Source organism: Tachypleus tridentatus, chromosome 10, assembly GCF_004210375.1.
Source record: "Tachypleus tridentatus isolate NWPU-2018 chromosome 10, ASM421037v1, whole genome shotgun sequence".
In the NCBI taxonomy this organism is placed as follows: domain Eukaryota; kingdom Metazoa; phylum Arthropoda; class Merostomata; order Xiphosura; family Limulidae; genus Tachypleus; species Tachypleus tridentatus.
The window spans coordinates 80579656-80605329 of NC_134834.1; the positions used below are offsets into that span (position 1 = coordinate 80579656).

Sequence of the window (25674 nt, forward strand, 5' to 3'; positions counted from 1 at the left end):
TATTTATTAATTTATATCTAGATATACATCTTTATTAAGTAACTAAGTCAAATAACATTTAAAATCTAAAATAATTAAGTTAAAACTTATTATTTCAATATATTTAAGAAATATAGATTGAAGCTGAATACATAAAAACTTACCCATCATATTTAAATAATCTAATATTCTTATCCAAGGCATTTATCTGATTTACTTCTTCTTCGGACAAGTTGAAATCAAAGATCTATGTAATGGTAAAATATAAAACAACAACAAATAAACGTTCACAATAATAAAATAATATGATCCAAAATAATACAAATGAAACACATTACAATATTAATTGTATATTTTACTGAGCCCTCACATCCAAGAAGAAAAAAACTTACCTCGAAGTTTTCTTTGATCCTTATTGGTTTTGAACTTTTTGGAATAACTATAATTCCTCGCTGAATCAACCATCGCAACAAGATCTAAAATAATAGAAATAATTTCATGTAAATTAAAACTATAAAGGTGTACACTTAACCCCGTGGTGGCAGAATAGAGTACCGTTTGTGCTTAGGCACGGATGTTCTGTAAAGTGGGGTCGTAACTTCCGTCGCGCTAATTCTCAAAATCCCACTATTCGTTGGTAAAAGAGTAGCCCAACAAGTGGTGATGACTTCCTCTAGTCTTACACTGAAATTATCGACGGCTACACAGATAGCCCTCGAGTAGTTTTGTGCGAAATTCAAAAAAACAAACTTTGTAAACAAGATACAGAAAACTAAAAAAAAGCAAAAGTACTGGGACAACACTCCAACGATAGCAATGGGCCCATTCCTGTTGATAAAATTTACGAGTATTATGTAGAATTTATGTAAACAACCGTAACAGACAACCAATTTAAGTCAAAATGCCATGAGGAAAACAGCTTGGTGACGTTTAAAGAGGATGGATGTGTGACTTGATTCATTGACGTTAAATATAAGACAACGCAATGGGCTAATTCTGCTCTGCCTACCATGGGTTTCGAAACATGGATTCTAGTGTTGTAAGTCCGTAGACGTACCGTTGTTCCACAGAGGAGGGGCAGAAAGATAAATGAACGCCACATTAGTATTTGAGTTCTGAAATATTTTATTCTGTTTTACCTATCCAAGCTCATTAGGGTAATATGCTGTAAAAATGGAAGACCTCTGGATATACTAACTCAGAAGATCAGTCAAAAAGCCCACCCAAAAATACATCTAAAATCTTTGTGAATTAAGAGAAATTTGTTAAATAAAACAAGCTGCTTATTTATACAGTCATTTGGTATTTTATTAAGATTACAGAATTCTAAATCATTATTACACTGTGCACTAACAGCTCCATGGTACTGGAATTGCTGAATGTTACATCTTCAACAAGTGAAAACATTTTCTTGTAGTTCTCAAACTCAAGACTTTAGCTGATTTCAGGAAAGGAGCCAGCACTCTTACTTGCAGTCATGGCTTCTTTGCAGTGGTAGACACTTTTTTCTGTTTTTTATTATTTTCCACTCACGACTATAAACAAATTCATTAAGCAGAGTTGTTACGATACAACATTGCTAAAATTACATTGCACTTTGCTGTTTGTCAAATCTCCGTGATCTTTCACAAATAAATTAAAGCTTGACTGCTGTAGCGAAATACACTTTGCGTAGCGCAGCACCATTTCTTTCCAGTTTTTTGCACAGTCAAAACCGACTCAAACTTTTATTGCAGAAACACAAGCCCGCATACAATCTCTGTTACTGTTGATGAGTGGGAAAGATTTCTTTAACTTTTAAACAGCGGGTATCTTGTAGGTTGCAGTATCATTTGATGACACCCTCCGTTTAAGGGTTAATATTAGACATTGTTTTTCTCAAGGCATCCTTCGTTTCAAGAGAACCAACAGTAGTGCTTAACGTATCATTATATTGTTAAAAAATATCAATGGTATCATGGTACTCACTCAATGATTAAGGTATGATTAAAGCATGAGTCCGAAAATAAAAATTTACATCCCTCGGAATTAAAGTTGATACCTTTACCTGAGCTGGTGTTTTCTGGTTCCTTTCAGCAATGGCTTGAATAGAAGTATCTTTCAAGAGGTTTGGTAACACAGCATCTCTGCTCAAAGAAAAAAAAATGTTTCTAGCATATAGCAGTGACTTATTACGGGGGATAGCTCCCTTTTAATATTGTTTAAAAATTGAAGTTACATTTTAGAAAATGTGCTATCACATATTAATAAATACATTTTCAAAAATAAACATATTTTTTAAAACAATATAAAGAAGGGAGTAAGTAACTAGCCAACCTCCCTCAATCAGCTACTATGTAGGTAGAGTAATTAACTTCTTCTTAATGCCAGTTAAATTGTTTGTTTGTTTTTGAATTTCGCACAAAGCTACTCGAGTTAGAAGGGTAAGCATAAAGGGAAAACAGCTAGTCATCACTACCCACCGCCAACTTTTGGGCTACTCTTTTACCAACGAATAGTGGGATTGACTGTCACATTATAACGCTCACATGCTGAAATGGCGGGATTCCACCGGGATTCGAAACCGCTACCCTCAGATTACGGGTCGAGTGACTTAACCACGTGGCCATGCCGGGCATCTCGTGAAATAGCTGAACAAATCTGAATAAACGTTTTTAAAGAAAATAACATGATTAAGTTAATGAACAATTCGTATAAACTCAACTGAAAACGCTTACCCATCCTTGGTTTCATTTTTAGACAGTGAGGTATACCTTCCACAAGTATTTCATCAAGTAATTTTGTGTAACATAAAAGGCCTGGCATGGCCTAGCGCGTTAAAGCGTGCGCTTCGCAATCCGAGGGTCGCGGGTTCGCGCCCGAGTCGCGCCAAACATGCTCGCCCTCCCAGCCGTGGGGGCATTATAATGTGACGGTCAATCCCACTATTCGTTGGTAAAAGAGTAGCCCAAGAGTTAGCGGTGGGTGGTGATGACTAGCTGCCTTCCCTCTAGTCTTACACTGCTAAATTAGAGACGGCTAGCACAGATAGCCCTCGAGTAGCTTTGTGCGAAATTCCAAAAACAAAAACAAACAAACAGTGTAACATGAAAGAAAATTAAATTTCTTTGCTCATAATAATTCATTTGTACTCAATACCTACATTCCTTCAGTTTCTTTCAAAAATCTTGATAGACTAGGGTTGCCAAGTGGACCGTAGGCAGTAAAGGTGATGTTAAGTTCTTTGCAAAATTCAAATAACTTGAATTGAGGAAAATAAGCATGACATTCAACCTAAAATGGTGTAAACAACACATAGTTTTAACATTAGATTTAAAGATTATATAGGCACAAAGTACAAGGACATACATTACAAACATAATTATATACATAAATCAAGATATAAAATGTAATTACCTGTAACACCCATGGTGAGAAGATGTGTAGTACACCATACAAATAGTCAGCAAATTGCCAATTCAAGTGTACAAGAAATATACAACTCAATGTAATACATTAATTAATTGTTAATAGGCGATTAAAATGAACACTAAAAAGTAGTAGTTAATTTAATATAAACAAGAAACAGCACAATAAAATTCAAATTGAAAACCACACTTCAACTGCCATTCCATACTGTTCTCTTTATTTCATAATAAATAATGCCTCTGGTCGTAGCAAACAAATATATTACGGATATTCTATATATCAGGCACGATACAAATTACGGCAGGTATTGTGATTAAAATTAATTATTTAAAAGTATTTAATCATCGGTGTTCTCGAATATTGAGCAATCTGCCTTCACCCCACTCGAGGATTGTTAACTTTTACGGATTTACAAACATGGCTGATAACTACAGACTAATAATTACATACGGCTGAGCTCTAAACGTCAATAAACGGCCGACCTCAGATATATGGTTTTTCATGGCGGCGGGAATCTATTAAATCCTATACCAAGAGCTTGTTATTGGGAAGGCGAACGGGAGTACCCCAAAAACACACTTTCACTGCTAAAGCGCCAATCCATTACCAATGCCCAGCTAATTTGAAGGTTTAAGATGTACATAGAAAGAGTGATAAGTGAGGTTGCAGGTTACTTTTTGTAATGAGGAATCTCTCATTCTGCATCTGTTACTTAGGAAGGGGAGGGGACCGACTGGGTCGAATCTTCTGGATCTTTGACAGGTGGACGATAGATGAGGAAGGACATTAAGTGAGGCTTGTCTATTTGGTCTTACACCAGAGTGGAAGAATTAGTGAAGATGTCTGCGTTTAAGTCGTCAAGGGTGTTTCATGCAAAGTGTGTGGGTTCTGGAATGAAAGGTACTGTAATTCGTGCAGGAATATGGTTTGTTGTAATTTCTTGATTCTTGTAACTGGTCGGATCTGGTTATCTGTTAGCAAAAGGTTTGACTTGTTTTTTCTTCTTAGTGTCGATGTTTGTGTTCTCTTGTCATGAATGGTTAATGGTGCTAATATTTGCAGTTAGTACTCGGCGTCCAGTACTTGTCAGTAGCAGTTCTTGTTTATAGTATGTCATATGCTGAGAATAATATCTATTATCATATACTTCATCTTTATAGGTTTAACTATACACCTCTCCTTCTATTTCAACTACACAAAATTTCACAAAATTATAAATCCTGATGTGGTAGTTTTGAGTTCATACTTCGGTCAACAAGCAAGTCTCACCGTGAAAATCGGCAGCAGCATGAAATGTGGGAAACTGGTGACTCTTTTGCTCTGAAAAAAATGTGAATGGGCTTATGTGATTGATTGCACATTAAATAGGTGCGTACACAATTAACCCTTAGACAAAACTGCGCATGGCAAACGTTCTAGTGAGTTACATCCACAATTTAATTAAAGTGCTTAATTATCATGGTATACAAGCACATTTGAAATTAAACCATATATAATAAATCATATTTATATATTATATAAGTTTTAATTTTATAAGATAATATTTTAAAACAACCTGAACTTAGATGTTTGTTTGAGAGCCATCTCTTCTTTCGTATTTTGTTTTATCATCACACTAGAAAACTACGAAATGTAACATAAAATAACCTTTGTAATTCGTCATTGATATTCCTGAGCTCTATTTTTATATTCTTCAGTCTCATGAGGCGAAAGAACAATCACCAAAACTTCGCAAACTACATTCCATATCTCCTACTGACATTTTCCAACTTACAGTTTGGTAATAGATTTTTTTCTGGAACGGTGTCCAAATAAATTTATAGATTTCAACTGATTCATTGCCACAGTCGTCATGCTACTTGGTTTTACAGATAGTTGACAATTTTATTTCATGTGAAAGAAACAATGCCCGCGAGAACACTGAAAAAAAGAGCTGAACTGCTAATTACTCATGTAACATGAGTAATGACATTTGAATATCAGCAACCCGATACTACCAGTACCACTGCAAACTCTGATCAATACTGTCTGGATATATTGGTTCCTTGCAGTTGTTTGTTCTAAGTAGATGGTTCGAGTTTCATGGTTGGTAGTGGGTGTTAGTCGGGCTGGGAAAAGATTGAATATGGATACGGTTGGGGCTGAGCTAGGCTTGTGAGTATATTTTTGCTTCAAAATGAAAGTAGCCGAGAAAAAAGTCTTATATTAAGATGTAGTCTGGAGTCTATTGGGAAGTTGTTACGATTTTGGTGAAATGAGCTGGTAGTTCTGATTTCTTGAATATCATACGGTGAAAAGCGTGAGATTTGGAACGGGTTGCTGACTCCAGAACTATGAGAATTTCGTTAGCCAAAAAAGATTAGTAGACGTTCTTTAAGAAATCCGTATGTAGGCTAGAACTGCTTCAGGATGGTTGGGAGATTAGAGTTCCAAGGTCAGCAGAAACGTTCGAAGATTTCCAGGGTCTTTGGTTGCAATAGGATGTCTTGTATTAAACTCGAGGGTAACTTTAATTCGGTGTGAGTACATGCAGATAAAATAAGCATTGGCAGAGAAAATAAGTCGTGACGTAGTCCATCGATTATGAAAAGCGGCGTTGGTATAAGGGAAGTGAGGTTTAGAAGAGAGAGAGGTAAGATAACATACGTCTCACTGATTCTGTGACTAGGAAAAGAATTCAATATTCTAAAAGTGACAACTAAGTGGTTAAATAAAGTAGCTAACATCCTATATATTTTCCACAATATTTTCTCTGCGAACAATAACTTAACCCTAAATGTAGTTTCATATTTATTATAAAACGTAAAAGCTCTAATAAGCCAGTCCTTATAACAATTACCTTCGGTTTATTTTTCAATTAATTAACATTGTGCATATACTATTATCACAAACTGTTAAAATATTTTTAACTGGGATGCAATAATTTCTCTTAACAATACAGACAAAACAATGCTATCAGAGATGAATAAACCAAGAATAGGTTTTGTTTTGTTTCTTTTGAATTTCTATTGAAAAGCTATACGAGAGCTATCTGCGCTAGCTGTCCATAATTAAGTAGCAAAAAATTAGAGATACTCTTTTACCAACGAATAGTAGTAATTATTGTTACATTATAATGTCACTATGGCTGAAAGGGCAAGCATGTTTGTTGTAACAGTAATTCGAAACCGTGATCCTCACATTGTGAGTCAAGTGGCCTAATCAACTGGCCATACCAGGCCTACCAAGAATGAGAAAATTCAATTAATTTTCTTTATTAAAAACAATCATCTGTTTTTAGTCTCCTGCTAGGATCCAGAACTTCCTTAATATCTTATCGATGCTTTACAACGAGCTAGCACTTTATTATTATTTATTTACTGGCCACGAGCTGAAGTTGTATAATATGAAACACAAACGCTAATAGACTAAAGTTAAACGGTTTATAATGTTTGAAATATGTAAACGTTTCTAGAAAAATATATGAAGTTGCTAGTTAAAAAGCTTTTATCACAGTTATAGTTTTTGAGGTTTATAGTATACCAACCGTGGAAAACCAATAATATATATTGTCTCTTAGCACGGGCCCGGCATGGCCAGGTGGTTAAGGCGCTCGACTCGTAATTCGAGGGTCGCGGGATCGAATCGCCGTCAAACCAAACTGCCATCTTTCAGCCGTAGGGACGTTATAATGTGACGGTCAATCCAACTATTCGTTGGTAAAATAGTAGCCCAAGAGTTGGCGGTGGGTCGGGATGATTAGTGCCTTCCATCTAGTCTTACACTGCTAAATTAGTGACGGTTGGCGCAGAGAGCCCTAAAAATAAAAGCCAGAATTCTTGGCGCGATACACTAGTTAATTACCTTTTATAAGCGTCAGGCGAGATTCTAAAAATTTCAGCTAAAACAACAATACTAGTATTTACATACACAAATGTTCCCTTCCAGTGGTACAGCGGTATGTCTGCGGACTCACACCACTAGAAACCAGGTTTTGATACCCATGGTGGGCAGAGCATAGATACTTCAAGTTGCAGCTTTGTGCATTATTCTAAGCCATCAAAACAAATTTACACAAGTATATTGTTAATTCTCACACTCGAGAATCTTCTACAAATTTAGTGAATAGGTTGAGATTTCGCAATACAAATTTAACAGTATAAATTTCATAAATTTCTAAATATATATTTAATTGAAACAAACATCGATACTACAATAAATATACAACATTAAATCTGTCACATAACCCATAGAGTAAAGTAAATGAATCATTCATTGATAAAAATAGATAACAATAATTCGCTTTGTCAGTTGGATTCTAAATTAATTCAGTCAGCCCGTTTTGGCTTTTGACAAGAAAAGAGAATTATTTCCACATCTATAAATTGATCAAATAGGTCAATAATAACCCTAACGTGACTAAATATTTTATATCCATTTTTATACATAAAATACTTTAACTCATAAGTGATTACAATGTAAGCTATTTGTTAAAGTTTAAATAATTTAAGCAATGCAGAATCAGAATAATGTTTTTTTATTATTGAAATATAATGATTCGAGTTATCTTCAGACAGTATATTTATTTTTCCCAAAATATTATTAAGTACTAAATAATAAATCTTGTAACTGTATTTGAAGAGTTGATGTTAAACCTCAACTCGATAGCAGTTTAATGTAATTTCGGAAATGCATCAAAAAAATAATAATTTAATGGCTTTTTTCAAAGTACTTCATAGAGACTACGCTGTGGTAAATTTATAGGGGGGGTAGTTACTTTGTTTTAATAGCTAATTGTCGCTATTCCTTTACAATTGTTTTCTTAGTGAAATTAAGTTTGGTTTTTTTTGGAATTTCGCACAAAGCTACTCGAGGGCTATCTGTGCTAGCCGTCCCTAATTTTGCAATGTAAGACTAGAGGGAAGGCAGCTAGTCATCACCACCAACCGCCAACTCTTGGGCTACTCTTTTACCAACGAAAAGTGGGATTGACCGTCACATTATAACGCCCTCACGGATGGGAGGGCGAGCATGTTTGGCGCGACTCGGGCGCGAACCCGCGACCCACAAATTACGAAGCGCACGCCTTAACGCGCTAGGCCATGCCGGGCCGCTAGTGAAGTGAAGTAAGTATGAATAATTCAAGAAGGTCAGTAAGTTTTCTTACATTGTTTACCCGCAGTTTAGTTCATTATTTCCGCCCTTTTGTTGCTGTACGATTCAACATTTTAGAGCTAGCACCAATTTGCTTTATTTTTATTTTTGTAAAACACAACTTCCCGACTTAAAATGCATTATATCTACTACACCATTGTTACTTGGTCTCAGGGTGATTTTTGATCGCCAAAAAACGGTTCGCTATGCTCCGAGAATGCAAAGAACACTGCACTTCAGAGAGCTAGCTGTCTGGGCATCACCATCGGCTCCATGTAGCGCCCGAGTTCTCCATCTACGAACACTAGCCCTACTTCAATCAAGATCATAAGGTCGTCAATTCATTAACAACAAACTCGCGACATCAAACCAACACCTTCAGCCAAGCAGTACTACTAAACGACCATTAATAGTTACAGCTGAGAGAATCCACACCAAGTTAGAGCCAAGGAAATAGCTCGTTTATTTTGGGATATCCAGTTCGAGTATGCGCCAACCACCACGTGGAGGGGTATGCACCAAGTGTAAATATTTACGTTGCTATGCGACTATCTTAAAGAACTGGACAGAAAAGGCATTCCAGGGAGACAAGATTTCTATCCATGCTGCTGGGGAGACACTGCCGATGAAGCCATACGTCATCAAGAATGTGTCAATGTGCATGAAGTCAATCTGGAGAGGATCATACCAACACTACATAACAAGCCATCCCAATGATAAAATTCTGTATTTCACAATCAAGAAAGTCAACATCCTTTTAGTCAACGGGGTATCTTTATAGTTTCAACACCACGTCATTGAAGCCATCGGCATTCCACTAATAATTGTACCATTAATAACATTCAGATGACCCACACTAGCACTAAATATATAAGGTTACTATGACCTCATTTCTTTTCATACATTCAGACAGCTAATGAACATGTGCCAACTTAAAGTTAGACTTTTTAATACTCTCATGATGATTATAAAACAATAGATGAATCCATTTTGCAACACCTGATAGTAATAATAAAAATATCAAGAAAACAGTCGCCCAGCTTCTCAGACTCCAACAACCAGCAATGGCAAACAGCGACATTTTCAATCACAATGTAAAACTAAACTCAACTTTCTCAAGTAACATGCAAGCACAAAAACAATATATAAGCAACCAAACCCATTTAATTCTTTAATAGAACTCATACTTTCCATTAAAAAACTAAAATGTACAACCTCAGGTCAAAATGGTGTTAACAACAAAATTATAAAAACCTGTCCAACCCAATTCTTCAACACATGACCACAACATACACTCTTTCTTTCACTACAGGCTGCTACTCATTTATACAGAAAACTCCAGTCATCAAAGTAACACCCAAAATAAATCAGCTGATCTTCACCCACAGATTCGTTAGCCTTACCAATCCACTTGATGGAAAAATCATATTCAAAAGGCTTCTATACTCTCTTAAGTCCAATGACCTACTAAACAACATACAGAACGACAGTCACAGAAAAAAAGATAAAGACAGACCACTTAGTTCGCCTTGTCGAATCTGTTTACCGCGACTTGAGGTTCGGCATGGCTAAATGGTTAAGGCCCTGGACTTGTAATCTGAAGGTCGCGAGTTCAAATTTCCGTTACAAGAAACATGCTTGTCCTTTCAGCCGTAAGATGTATATAATGTGACGGTAAATCCCACTATTCTTTGGCAAAAGAGTAGTTTAAGAGTTGTCGGTGGGTGGTGATAACTAGCTGCCTTCCCTCTAGTCTTACATTGCAAAATTAGAAACAGTTAGCGCAGATAGCCCTCGTGCAACTTTGAGCGAAATTAAAAACAAACAATCCAAGGCTTCACCCAACTATAACCACATTCCTCGACCTTAAACAAGCTTTTCGTAGAGTTTTGCACAATATCATCGCATATAAATTATGCAACTTTGTGCCATAAGACACTAAATCAACCAACCAACAACGTATTACCACGTACAATAATATTAGTTAATATCGATAGTTCAATCTTCCGTTCATTTCTGCTTACAATAAGTGTACCACAAGGCTCAGTTCTCAGCCTTCTCTTCTTCTCTGTGTAATATTCTTTAACGATATTCCTTTCTCAGGTCTCCCATTCACTCTCGCGCCACAATTCATTAATGACGTAGCAGTGTGGAGCACCCGGACTCACGGTCAACCGCCTTCCGGTTAAAAACACATCTCAGAGAAATCATTTAATGATCTAATCAATCGCGTGTAATCCTAAATCTCAAGCAAACATACTTCATAGAAACATAGACAAACATCAAATAAAACTCTACCTTTTTAACACTCCGATTTCACACATTTACCCGGCATGGCCAGGTGGTTAAGGCATTCGACTGGTAATTCGCGGTTTTTTTAGCTGCATTCTGCATCCGTAAGGGCCTAAATATGGTTCGATGGCTGGTGTTTTGCCGAACAACCCGTCGAATCCTCCACCTCAACACCGGCGAAATTTTCTTGGGCCGACCACTTCAAATTATCGTTTGGTATCCCACAGGATCTTTTAAGCAATTTCCAACAGCAGTTTTACTACGCCAAATCTCACCAGCGATGGCACGTCGAAAGAGACCTTGCTTTTGCAGATCGACAATTGTACCACGTTGAAACTTTTACCCTTTCCCATGTTTTTACCCAATGTAACACAGGAGATGTCAGTGAGAGATGTTGACAACGCTTATGCTTCAACACATATGACTAAATTTCGTTACGTGTTTACCGATTAACACTTCGTTTTAATATGGTCTTAAATCTTTGACTGGCTAGTGTTTAGGCTAATTTCTTCATATTCACATTTTCCCTATTAAATGCAAAAAAAGGTGTGTTTTTTTTCCCTTTCCTTATTTTCATCTTTTGAACCTCTACGCAAATAAGTGATTGAGTCTAACAACGAAAATGCATATTTTTCCTTTGTGATCATTGGCCTAAAGATTTTGGCCAGCAGTGTATTAGATGAATGTCTATGATTACCGAGAATACGTGCATTATATTAATCATTCAAATTCGTTTCCGCTATCAGGAACACTGGTCAAATACACTGTTTGCAGATTCACCGTGAAAGTTGGTTTATTTTGAATTCTCCGGTCATCCTCCTCAAACCTCCCACACACACACATACATATCAAAATTTTTTGGGCCATAGAATATTTCCTTCAAAGCTCCTATGAAAAGGACCGCCCCTTGGTGATAAATTAAATAATTAAATCATTGTATATTAATTCTAAGCTTTGATAAACCATTAGTTTAATCGGCTTTACTCCTAAAAACTATATAAGACAATAACGTCTGAATTAGAAAATATAATTATAATCCATTCCGTATTCATTTTTTTCAAGGGACTATAACTGAAGACTAACTACCAGTTTCTTCTATCTCCTTCTACCATGAAGCTCGATTTCTTGGTCTCTTCTGCTACAGAACGATCACCGACTGTCACTATCTATGAAGTCCTTCCACCCAGTTCAAGCATCTGCAACCATTCCTTCCTTCTGCGTGACGTCCTCTCTAAGACTTGTCTTTCAGATTTCCTGAATGCCTCGAAGAGGCATAATCAAGCTCGCTCAAACCAACCCGTCGAGATTAGTAGCCCACTAACCTCCAGTTGCTAACACTTTCCCAGTAAAACCTCATAAACTACTTCAAACTTCGTCAAGATACCATCATATCAACCGTTAGCCTACTACCTCATCAAGCACCCAAATACTAAATTTTCATTTCGGGTCGAAAGAAACCCCATAGTTTCTGAGCACCCCTGATTATTTTTCAGGCCTCAAAGAGGTTGTTATGTTGTTTATATATATGTTGTATCGGTAAAAGTACCTGTAAATTGGCTGGTTTAATCCTCGCATTTTCATAGATACGTTTAATCTGTTCACTGTTGAAATTAGATAATCCAATTGCCTTGGTCATTCCTGCATCTACAGCATCTTCCATTCCCTGTAACAACAGACACGTTTGTGAACGTCTATACGACTCTTACACTAATATATTTTTTTTTACATAGCTACTTAAAGTACAAATAATGTATGTTTTTCTTATTATCTATCAACACTGAGTACCTGCAGTTAATCTTGTCTATGGATATATTATAACTTCTAACAAGATGTGAATTAACAAACAGATCAGTATTAGACACTTTTATGTTATGGCGTTTTGAAACGTATTTTATTCACACAGTTGTTATATATGTATGGTGTAGTTTCAAGAGTGTGCAGCACTGGTGTTGCTAATTCGTTTTAAAAGATAAAACAATCGAATAAAATTAAGTTTCGTATAGAATAATTCTCTGTACCTTTATATCTCAGTGACAAATGATAAATCAAATGAGATTAAGTTTTATATATATTTCTTTATTATTTTCTGGCTGTATCCTGTTCTTTCATTTAATGTTTGTTATTGTATTCATTTATAAACATCCGTCGCGATGTGAATAAACATTTTAAAATATTATGCATCTACCATAAATTCCACCTGTTTTATGAAACCTAGTATTAATATTTCAGCACAGATATCCCATTGTGTTACTTCGCGCTTAATTTCAAACTTATTATTTCAGTTTGTTCTAATTCAGAATTACTGAAAAAAGATGAAATTTCCTGAAACTGATTTTACAAAATGGTAAATAGAAAGTTGAAAAATATTACATAAAGAACTCAGTCTGACATTTAGATTCAAAATGTTTCCAGATGTAAAAATTTCTCATGTCAAAACATAAACATTTTTTTCTTTCTCATATTCAAAGTTATAAAAGGAAACTGTCTCATTTTTTTATTACAGTACATGTCACATACACCTAAAGAACAAATGTTCCACACTGATCTAGGTGGTTAGGCATGTTTTCATCTGATTTTCATAATATTCGTTCAAATCTCCAGTTAGGAAAAAAGATGTACAATGCAACACCAAAACTTCATTTTTTATTGCTATATGATTAACTGAAAACTACATCTATTTATATAATGTTTATTTTATCGTTATGCTACAACATTATGATTAATGTGAGCTGTACAAGGCTCCTTAAATGTTCTTCTGTTTTCTTTGAGTGAGCAGAAAATACATAAAAGAGGAAATATGGAAATAAAAGGACAAACATGGCAAAATTTTTTTATGCAAGATTTCTTAACGATCTCACATGCGACTTTTCATACAACATAAAAATATTACTTTTAAATTTCATTTTATTAAAATTAATGTGAAATTTTGTTTGTAGATGTTTTCTTACAGCAAATCCATATCGAGGTATCTGCTGAATCCACCGAATGGAATCTAATAATGTAAATGTCAAATATTTTTAGGAAGAGCATTCAGCTTTTGTTCAATGTTACTTTCAATTACAGCTTATTTCTAAAAAAAATATTTATTATATTCTCTAGGGTCTGAGAGTCGCGGGTTTGCATCCCCATCGCGCCAAACATGCTCCCCCTTTCAGCCGTGGGGGCATTATAATGTGACGGTAAATTCCACTATTCGTTGGTAAAAGAGTAGCCCAAGAATTGGCGGTGGGTGGTGATGACTAGCTGCCTTCCCTCTAGTCTTACACTGCTAAATTATATACGGCTAGCACAGATAGCCCTCGAGTTGCTTTGTGCAAAATTTAAAAAAAACAAAAACAATTTCTTTAAAAATTACAAGTTTAGACATTTTAATCCATTAAGATCATGAGTTAAAGTGGAACAAAACGTAAATAGAAAACAATTCAACTCCAAATGTGTTTTAATCCTATAGCCTACCGAAAATTAGCCTGTAACTTTAAAGACAGATTATAATTTTCTATTTCATCATCATTTTAACCTATAAATTATTATCTCCATAACTCGTTAAAAGTCAGTGTTATTATAAAGTAAAACTTAATAGACATTTTTTGTCAGGAAATTATGTGACAAAATCAGATAACGTGCTTTTGAAGAAGAAAAACCAAAATGGTATATAAATGGATTTTGAAATTTTAAAATTGTGTTAATATAGCATTAGAAAAACATACCATGGGTTTTCTGTGTTGTTGTTTTTAATATAGTATTATCTGAAATGTATCATTTATTCCATTTCTGTGCAATTTTCACATAACAAGTAGTCAAAAAAATCCTATGGTTGATTTCTTCCCAACTTTCTCGGTCATTCTGTCGAAGTAACACCTGCTCTGACCACAGAAGAGGTCTGTAATATTGCACATTGTGCAAGGATGTAAACATGATGTCCTTCAGCAGAATGAGAGCTATAATTACTCAGAATAAGTTTGATGTTCCCTTCGAAGTAAGTATTTTAAAACCTAAACAGTGTGATAGAAATTGTCAGTGATTTGATAAAGATTACATATCTCCAAACAGCTAAACGCATAAACACTGAGTTCACGTGACTATTAAAAACTGTTCATTTTTTGTTATTTTGTGTACTGTTTCTTTACTTCATTTGTGACAACCCAGCTTTTCAAGGTCAGAACTACTTTGTTATAAATATATTGAAGAATCCCTTGTTATTCAGTGCACCTTTCCCATATTTCTACGCTTCCCCACACAGTGCTAAAAACCGAGTTTTGATCCCCGTGGTGAACAAAGCACAGATATCCCATTGTGTATTTTCATGCTTCATTACAAATAAACAAACAAATCTGTAAATAAAACATTGTGGATAATATTTAAAGTATACACTAATAATATCTAATATGCCACTATTCTTTCTCACTTTCCAAGTGTCCACCAAGTCTGCCTCATAGTCTATAACCAGCTTTCCATCTTTCCTTGGGAATACTGCATTACCGTCTGTTGGCTAAGAAAGTAACGCAATGTTGTGATCAGTATTTCAACATATCTTGAAGCAAAAAAATGACTGTTTACCACATTTAATCAAACACTCAATTTCAGACTTTCTACAACTATATGATACTTTCTTTAAAAGTTGTATGCAATCTTTGACCTTAAAGAAAATAACCAAATGGCTTTCCTATAAACTCTCATCCTATTTATAAGAGTATAAATCCCTAAGAATAACTACTTAAAGTAAGAAGCAAAATTTTCATTGCTTCCTGTCATAAACTGAAATATATTCAGCTGTGGTCATGAGTCAGGACACTCTAGTAATAGTAATATTTGTTCAGAATTTTAAGGATTTTTTTTTCCAAAATAAGAATCGAAGACAAACTATCATAGTTCACAAAAAACATTATAGTTAAAAAAACACTCACAAATAGATATAAACACTTTAAAATGATAAATGCAAATGTAAAAAAAAAAACAATTATTTTAATATTTATATTTTTATGACAAAGTAAACTCTTTAAATTACACATTTTTATTTTTCTGTATGGTATATAAATTGAACTGACACACTTATCATAAATAGAAAGTAAGAGTTATGAGAAGACTGGAAGTATGGAATATCACTATTTTATATTCATGAACGCCAATCTTTTTCACTGATAAGATAGAAAAAAATATTTTATTTATCAAATTAAAAAATTTAACATATATACTACAAATTAATACACAAATGTAGAGAGGGAACAGGAAAAAATAAATAAGGCCGGTGAAAATATCTGTGTTACTAGAAAAGAATCCAATGAGCTAAGACTTTTTACATAAAAAATAACTGTTATTAACGTCAAAAATATCAAATGGAAACAGAAGTCACTGTTGTTAAAAATAATTTGAAAGAATAGAATGGTACGATAGGCAAAAATAAATTCAACTCATGAATTGTAGCTGCTGTATTTTGGAGATTCAGTTTCTTATGCGCATCCATTTGCACACGAGATCCATATAGATCTATATAGATTATTCGTAAAGGATCATCTTCAAACAATGTTATACTCCTTCTATGAGACTTGAAATAATGAAATTTAATAAAGTGTTGAAAACTTTGTGCTGTTTATAAAAATTAAACTTTCAAAACATTTACAACAACTGTATATAACAAAGCCTCTTATATGAGATTATTAATTAAAGTGTACAATAATTCAGGATGTATTAAGTTAAAAAAAGTATTTACTGAATGTCAACATCTTTCATCTTTGTACCGAAACAACAGTTCACGTTTTTAGAAACTCACCACAACACTGAGAGGAAAATGTACCAGATACAAGTCGACATAACTCAATTGAAGATCATCTAACGACTCTTGAAGATAGTGAAGAACTTTATCTCGATGATGCCCTCCATTTGGCAGCTGGAATTGTACAGAAGTATCTATATCATGATTAAGTTAGAAGAAAAGAACAAAATGCTGCCAAAATTGACATGTTTAAACTAATGCTGAGAGCAACTTATTGTAATGTTATGTCCTACGAAGCTATATTGGGAAAACTTTACACTTGATCATTACATCAGAGTGGCTGTATGTGACAGAATCGTCCACCAACTCTTGAAATATTAAAAACGGTTTAGTGACATGGTGGAAGAATCCCTCCATCTCTAGTTATAGGTTTTGTAAATAACAAGTAAAATATCGTTGCAACGTTTTCTATGATTAGGTCGGATCTTTTGGATCACAAAATGATAAAAAAAAAACAATTTATATTTTGAAACATTTTTCTTTTAGCTATATACACTTTGACTCCTGCTGGAGGTCTAAGCTCACAAAAAGCATTTAAACTGGAGCTCCAAGATATACATCCAATTTGATTAGGTTTTATAGAGTTACTGAATATAAGAGTAAAAAATCCGTAAACCATATTACTGATTCTTCTCAGATGTATAGTCCTTCCCAACGTCTACCTAGCTTTGAAAATTGCTCGATCTTGCAATATGAAATATTTAGCCACTCTATGCCACTTTGAAGAAATCCAATCTTATCAGAGGTAATACCAAGCGACTTTTCACTTTTCAGCTGGTTTAAGTCTTTCACACCTGAATTCATCTATGATTTTTCTATTCTTCAAATCCATGAAAGCCCATCTAACCATTAATTATTTAGAATATGCCAGTGTTCCATTCCACTTTATCGCAATTACTTGATGCAGATTTATTTCTAATAACTCCTGGTATTATTATTTCACTTCTTGGTGGTATAAAGACTGCTCTCTTTCTCACTTCTTGTTCATCCTATATTGAGATAATTGCTTTGTAGTGCACATGGATTTCCTGGCAACAACTGTGAAGATACTTGGAGCTATCATAACTTTGCAGCTATGTCTCCACAATAAATCAGTAGTCACTACGTCAGTTACAATGTATCATGACGTATGGAAACGTTTCTTACAGTAAAGGCAACTGTTATCTTTTTGGAACTTTAATTTCACGTACTCTTGGCATCACTCCCTCCTTCCTTTATATCTGGATGCACATTCTTACCTTTCATTATCAAACCACGATTACATTCATTCAATATACCATAAAATATTATACTAGTAAGCCTACAGACACGCGAAACGTTTTTCTAAAACTATAAGTTTCCAAACTATCACGAGTGAAAGCTGATATACCAATAGTGCTCGATATGATTACTTTATATGTTATATGATGTATCGCCCCCGGAGAGTACAGCGGTATGTCTCCGGATTTACAGCGCTAATATCAGGGGTTCGATTCCCTTCGTTGGGCTGAGCAGATAGCCCGATGTGGCTTTGCTATAAGAAAAACAAACACAAACACATATTTGATGTATTTAGTTGTTTATCTGCAACAGAAATTAATTCAAGTTACATTGCCACCTGAAAGCTTTCATTAATGATGTACACCTACTTTTCCTATTCACATCTCTAATGACACCTATCAGTTGATCACACTCCAACAAATCTGTCAAAACATGTGGAACTTCCAAGAACGATAACTGGTCAAGCCTTTCCGAATATTACATAAACGCTCATATTTCCTTCATACGATATTCTGGAACTTTACTATAGATACCTTCTAAAGGATTGTCACTCCAAACCTGTTAGATAAGAAAGCTTCCAATGTTTTATAGTTTCCTTAGTTCTCAGCTGTAAAAATACTTAATGTTGAAGATGAGCATTTTAAATGGGCAGAAAGATGAATAGCTTGTTTGCTATGATTCCTTGAAATCCTTCTAAAAATTATTTTTAGCTGAGCCTGACATGTCTCTTATGTTACTTTCCTACTATAATCTGGTGGTTTCTCGACTGGACAATGAAGTTGAAATAGCAAGCTAAGTTTTGTAAATGTATCTGTTACTGACAACACTAGAGTAGGCCAGGAAGATCCTGTTGTAGCATGTTAAACATCAATACTGATAGATCAAATATGCTCTCCTATTCCATATCTGATTGGACAGCTACAGAAATAGGAGTAGCTGGTTTCAATTTTGCATTCACCAGTTCGTCCTTCAAATACGTCATTGATGTTATTTTCTACTTTGTTCACTATGCTGTTATAGTCTTTCTGCACATAATAGATTTTTTATTCACAACCCTTATTTAATCTCTATGGACATATTCACTGATCTTAGTTTCAATAGGAACTTTTTTCTAAATCATTCTTGAAATATTACATCTTTCCTTTACTTTCTCTCTTAAGTTATTTCTTACCTTTTGATCTTTTAATTTTTTATAAATTTTTTCTTCACCTTTAAATTTTCTACTGCTATCTTCCTTATCTTCATTTTGTGTAGTCACTTCCATTAAAGTTCTGATTTAGAGATGCATCGGATTGTCATCTTAAATTTCAATCACAGTCCTATTTTAGTTTAACCAAAATAATCCCACTTGTTGCATTGGTGTTGTATCTTATTTTATCTTTGAGCATAATGTTTTAGATTATTTGGTAAAAATAATGCAAAATCCAGTTTATTTAATGATAACAAATGAACTTATTCCTTCGTTAACGTTTGCTACAGACTATATTTATTTATCTTCACTATATTTTTAGGCCAAAATTGACAAATATGGTTTTATTTAAAACATTCAGAGGCTGATGGTAAAGCCCCCTCCACCTCCAGTGGCATGTCAATGGATTTAAAGCTAGTAACCATGTTTCAATATTTGAGGTGAGCACAGCACAGATTGCCCACTGTGTAGCTTTATTTTTAGTTACAAACAAACAAACAAACAAACTACTGGTTAATCTTTTAATTTGATTTACTTTGATAAATAAACAAACACATAACAGATTGAGTAACTAAACAGCACTATCATTGAATAATGTTTTCACATTAAACTCACACAGTTAATCAACGATTATTCATCTTTATATCGTGCTTTTATGTCTGTATACACTTTGAAATTTACGATTAATTCATAATTAGCTCCCTCTATAAAACATCAAAGCTAATTCTTTTTAAATAAAGCTTACAAAATACTAAACAGTGTAATATATTAACTGATGTTACATTCCATGTTACTGTTTGTTTGTATTTTAATTTCGCGCAAAGCTACACGAGGGCTATTTGTGCTAGCCGTCCCTAATATTGCGGTGTAAGACTAGACGGAAGGTAGCCATTCATCACCACCCAGTGCCAACTATTTTACTAACGTAAATTTATAACATCCCACAGCTAAGGGGGCGCGCCCGTTTGGTGTAACGGTGATTCAAACCCGAGACCCTCAGATTACGGGTGAATCACCTTATCCACCTGGCCATGCCGGGCGTAATTAGTGTTTGATATCAGTTAATTGGTTAGCAAAGAACATCAACCCTTTCTTTATAAATAAATTAAAATAAATACACTTAACAAGCATGTATTAGTATCACTTTCAAAATACGAAAAACAAAGCTTACGATAAGATATTGTAGATAAACTAGTGTATTTATTTATTTTTCCAGAACACGAAATAAGAGGATAATATTAACTTTACCTTAGACACAACGAAAATGTCTTCTCGTTTCAACTTCCCAGCATCAAATACCCTTTTTAAAGCATTTCCAATATCTTTTTCGTTCGTGTAGGCCCAAGCAGTGTCAATATGACGATATCCATATTCAATCGCGGTTTCAACTGCTGCTTCTAATTCACCAGCTTTAACCTAACAATTAAGAAAACAATATTAAAAACATTTTATAACTGTACACTTATTACTCGACAATCATTCGGGTTCTTCTATACCAGTTGTATTAAAGAACATTAGAAAACACTAGATAAAACAAAATACCGTCCAAACTTATCCTCTATTACTATAATTACAAATACATGATCACCTGAAATGTACCCAAGCCAATAATGGGCATGTGAGCTCCGTTATTAAGTTTAACATAGTGTGGAAACGATGCCATTTTACACGATTCGCTCACATGCAATGAAAAACTACCACGTCGTATCTACTTACACCTGGTTTATATATGGCCATGAATAGAGATAACTGCTGCGTCATTTATCTCGTATGCGTAACTTAACCATTTTTTGTTTTGTTTTTTTCTTGAGTGTAAGACTAGAGGGACGGCAGCTAGTCATCACTATCCATTAAAGAAAATGCTCTATTGGGTATAACATAAAACTTTTTATTACTGATAGCTGTTGAATCTGATAGTGCTAGGTTAACCTGATATATAATAGTAGCCATGAACATTAGACTCAGCAGATGATAAACAACTCTAATTAGGCTCCTTGTTTACTTGAACCATCTAACGTCGTTCCAATATATAAACATTTTTTAAAAATGAAACATAACTCACGGAAACTCTCTTTATCTACCTCTTACAAGAGATTATTCAACTTACTTTATATAACTTAAGTTTACTAACATATAAGATCCATCGTTTGTCATATCATGATATTTCGCTCCAACACAAATTAAATATTGTTATGAATGCCCTCAGTTTATTTGTTCTCGTTGCATACTGAGTTGTGTGATACACAGGAGGTGAACAAAAAAGTGACCCCTTAAAATGTTAGTTTCTTAGATCTTTTATTAGATAACAGAAAAATATTTAAAACTTCATGTTTGTAGACATGCTCAAAGAGATCTGTTCAAATATGACCTAATTTTAACACTGACTTTTCTAAATACCTGGACTTTTTATGATTTGAGTTACATTTTATTGTAAAAATGATGTAACCTGCTGTAGTTTTTTAGATTTTTTCAAATTAGCCTACAAAATATTCAAATAGGTTTCACTGCAATAATCGAACGTAAAAAGAAACTCAAAGTAACACAAACCAGGTTCACAAGTTAATATTTTGTCTTCATTACCTTAGATTTCAGTACTGCTTCATATCAACGTGACACGCTTTCAGAATATTTGTGTAGATATTCTTGAATGATGGATAGCCATCCTTCTTTGAGTATTTCAAAAAGTCCATCTTTCGTGTTTTGTTTGTGATCTTTCATTAATTGGTTCAACTCAGCATATAAATTTTCAATTGGACTGATATCAGGTGATTATTCTGGTCATTCCGTAACATTAAAAACCTACTTTTAAGATATATTTTAATGACTTCACAATGCAGATAAACTTGTTTGATAAATTTAGAGGCTAACTGGAATACGATATAAAGCAGGTGTACAATACTTTTGTATGAAAACATTTAACTGAAATCATGTTATTCACGAAAGCTAGTGTTAAAATTAGTATGTGAGATTATATTTAAACATATCTTGTCGAATATGTTCTAGAAGCAAATAGTTTTACATAATTTTGTGTTATCTGATAAAAGATATAACATATTAACAATATTTCAGGGGCCATATTTTTCCACCCCTTGTAAATTCACAAAATTACTTATTTTACATTATTTATTATATCGCACTTACTCCCTCCCTTCTTGCGCTGTCTGAATTTAAGCTATAATTACGGTCTGGTACAGAAAATGAATTGAATTTAAAATGTCTCAATTCCGATTTCTGGCTACATTTAATTAAGAAAACATCTGTACATAGTGTACGTAACAACTTGAAAAATCAGACCCAAGAGTGCAGAACTGTAGACCAGTCTGGTGGTTGATCTTGTGACAGTTGTATAATTTTGAAAATATGTTAATCTGTTCCTGTTTGACATAACAGAGCATTATATACAATATTCTGTAGAGATATACCTCCCATGTCAAGAAGTAGATCACCAATAAACTTAATAGTTTTCGCCGTGATTTTCTCGACACAAATCAAAAAATGATAACTACGTATTACAGACTCAAAAAACAAAATATCGATAAAGTTGGAACTGATTGCGTATATGAAATAGAACATAACTTCAGAGGTTGGTATTTGTGATTATTTTTGGAAAAAAATGTGTAAGATCCCTTTCCGATGAAAAATATTCATTGACTCACTTAACAAACGTGTTCAGATCGAGGATTTAAAATCCCGGAAAAAAGTAACCCTTATACCTAGTGGCATTGGAAAACAAAAAAGTATGAATCAGCGAGGTTAAGAGAAGTAGTGTTTACCAAGATTAGGTTAGGTTATCAATAATACTTCCTGTTCAAATACTGTATACCTCGAGCAGCTGAAAAATAAAATGGCTACTCATATCATTTCATTAAAAGACAACCATACCAGATGTATTGATTTCTGTTGTTACGTATTATAATTTATTTCGAACGAGTCTCCGAGTGATTATGTTACATATTACGATTTCAAATAAACTGAAGTTTGAATTTGAATTTAGAAGTTAATTGAACGTTAATATGTATTAAATTTATGTTATTTGCCAACAAAATTTACACACACAATTTTCTTTTTTTAACACAAATATATTTTAATATACAAACAAAAACTTACAATTTATAATAAAAGTTATTAATATTTATCGCAAATGATTGTTTATATACAATAGTTTCACAAACTTCGAAGAATACTGAGTCTTCTATCTGGTCTGGAACTGAATACTTTGTTGGTGATCCAGGTCCACGACGAGCAAATTGTTTTAATATAAGACATCTCGTCTCTGTTTAACTTCTGCCTTATCAAAACAACAGGGAGAAAATTTAAGGGAAGGTTTATCTCCTTTCATATTGAATTCAAAATTGTAAATTTTCTCATTTTCTGTCAAGAGAGTTAACATTATTGATAACCTAGTTAATAACCAGATCATAAGAAATCTAAAGCAATACAGAAATTTGAACGTCTAACAATAATTGAATAATTTGTTTGTTTGGGGTTTTAGTGCTATTTTGCTATGGATTTATTGGTGGTTATGCTGTGTAAATTATCGTTCTCGCATGTTTAACCAGAAGGTCCTAATCTTGTGTGGCTGAATTTTATTTATTTTAAAAATACCTTAAATGCTACTTATTACTTCTTTGGTACATTTTGACAAACTTTATCACTTTGTACATACACATTCTGATGTGGGGCTACAAGTGTTAGTTGCTCATATTGTATAAATCTGAAGATATAATAGCTTATGCCAGGAGAAAATTATCTCCTAAAAAATGAATATTTATTTTCTAAATGATAATGTATTTCTGTTATTTGGGTTGTTAAACTACTTCTTTTCTTGAAGAAACCAACAGTGTTTATGACGGTAGGAACTACTTGGGTGGTTAGCTAATTAACCTCTCATATGATGGGAGTCCAACATTCTTGTACAAAATTAAACAAAAACTAATGTTGTACCTTATATTATACCAGAATTAGCTTTAATAGCTTATAATGTAACAACAGCAACCAACTGTTTATCTAAACTTTTAAATTATAAACACACTTCTGAACTCCTGAAACGACATTATGTAAATAATTCTTGCATTAAAATTTATACTCGTTAATCAGATATTGCTCCTAGTATATAAATATGGGTTTATGGAAATGTCTTTTATCTGAATCGTCCAACTGATCGAGATAATTATCATATTGCCTTTATCTGAATCGTCCTTCTGATCAAAATCAGTATCATGATACCTTTCATCTAAATCATCCTTCTGATCGACAGTTGGACTACTTTTCTGTCAGACAAAGGCTAGAAACAAGGGTGTAAATAACTCTTCTTGGTTTTACAATTACGAATTTGTGGGTCAACAATATTTCTGACATACTGTAACAGGAAAGGTGTAAGTTGTCATTATTTCAGTGTTTAATCACAAAATTTCTGATAGTGGGAATTGCCTGTCTGTAGCTGAGTACAAGAAACTTAAGGCAGAGAGGGAAGAGATAAAAAGAATTACAAAGGTTACACTAAAAATTTGTGAAGAATTTTAATACAGGGAAGGAGTGTGGAAGCTTCTGAAGAACAAGGAAAATAGGATTGTTGATCATAAGAATCTGAGACGTGCTCTAGTGGGTTTTCAGATGAAGAATTGTTGAACTTTGAAAAATAGGAATATCTTGATAGTAAAAAAATCAACAGTTAAGACCTTGTCTTAAACTATGATTGCCGCAACACTACTTTAAGTTTAAAAAAATATCCTTTCCAGTGAATAATTTATGTCAGGAACGACGTAAGAGCACTACTTGTACTAAAAGATCTGTTACAAGTAAAACATTTAAACATTTCACAGGATGCAACCATTTGTTGAAACCTTGTTTAGCAACAGTCACACTAATGTCTCGTCTTTTCAGTTAAAGATAATGCAGTGATTTGTTTCTGCAGCAAGATTGAAGTGAATGCGAGATGCCAATTGATTATGAAATTTTAAAAAAACAGAAAGTACTGGAAGTAATTCTAGGAAAGAAACATATCATTCATCTCAGAGAGTTTCAGAGAGATTTATAGCTAATGTAACATGTTAAGACTAACTGAATTGAACAACTTTATTATTTCTAATTTAACACAATAATCATTTGTTGTTGAAATGAAAGACGGATTTTTAAAAAGTAGAGAACAGGGAAAGCAAAGAGCTATTATTTTTCAAACTATATTCAAAATAAACACATACATTTGATTACCAGTAAAACCACTCTCAACCTTGGGAGCATAAAAAAGTGCAAAACTTTGGATTAAACTCTGGACATAACTTTTAGATAACGGATGATAATGATTGTTTGATATGTAAAAGTATGTTCTGCTCATCTCAAAGTTAACAGTGATTTCTTGAATAAAGCACTCAACTGGCACCGTTGTAACCGCCAAACACTTCAAAAACAAGGACTTTATCTTGAAGATAAGAGGAGCAATGCCCTCATATCAGAACTCTCGAGGGTAAGATCGGTCTAAATCTCTATGTTCAAGAGAATCATTTGTTGTGCTCAGTTTTGAAGTTAATGAAACTGACATGTTTTGATTTGTTTTCCAGTGATTCATAAGGTACTTATCTTTTATATACACAATTCTTAAGGATTGGTTCGAATTTCGTGAGAGCTATATTCGTTAGTCGTCTCT

General features: G+C 33.8%; 1 protein-coding gene across 4 annotated transcripts in view; it reads right to left on the bottom strand.

Annotated features, from left to right (window-relative positions):
- Positions 1-20776, bottom strand: part of LOC143229685 (1,5-anhydro-D-fructose reductase-like) — a 55859-nt gene extending 35083 nt beyond the window's left edge. The window contains exons 1-10 of one of the 4 annotated variants that reach the window (XM_076462379.1): positions 20620-20776; positions 20280-20447; positions 16580-16696; positions 15218-15301; positions 12359-12475; positions 4657-4707; positions 3122-3252; positions 2027-2105; positions 372-455; positions 144-226 (exon numbers count right to left, since the gene is read on the bottom strand). In XM_076462379.1, the coding sequence (XP_076318494.1) occupies positions 144-226; positions 372-455; positions 2027-2105; positions 3122-3252; positions 4657-4707; positions 12359-12475; positions 15218-15301; positions 16580-16696; positions 20280-20447; positions 20620-20694 (989 nt within the window). In that variant the 5' untranslated portion in view covers positions 20695-20776. The remainder of the gene's footprint in view (positions 1-143; positions 227-371; positions 456-2026; positions 2106-3121; positions 3253-4656; positions 4708-12358; positions 12476-15217; positions 15302-16579; positions 16697-20279; positions 20448-20619) is intronic. The other 3 variants (XM_076462383.1, XM_076462380.1, XM_076462384.1) reach the window with 3 other exon arrangements.
- Between the last annotated feature and the right edge of the window lie 4898 nt (positions 20777-25674).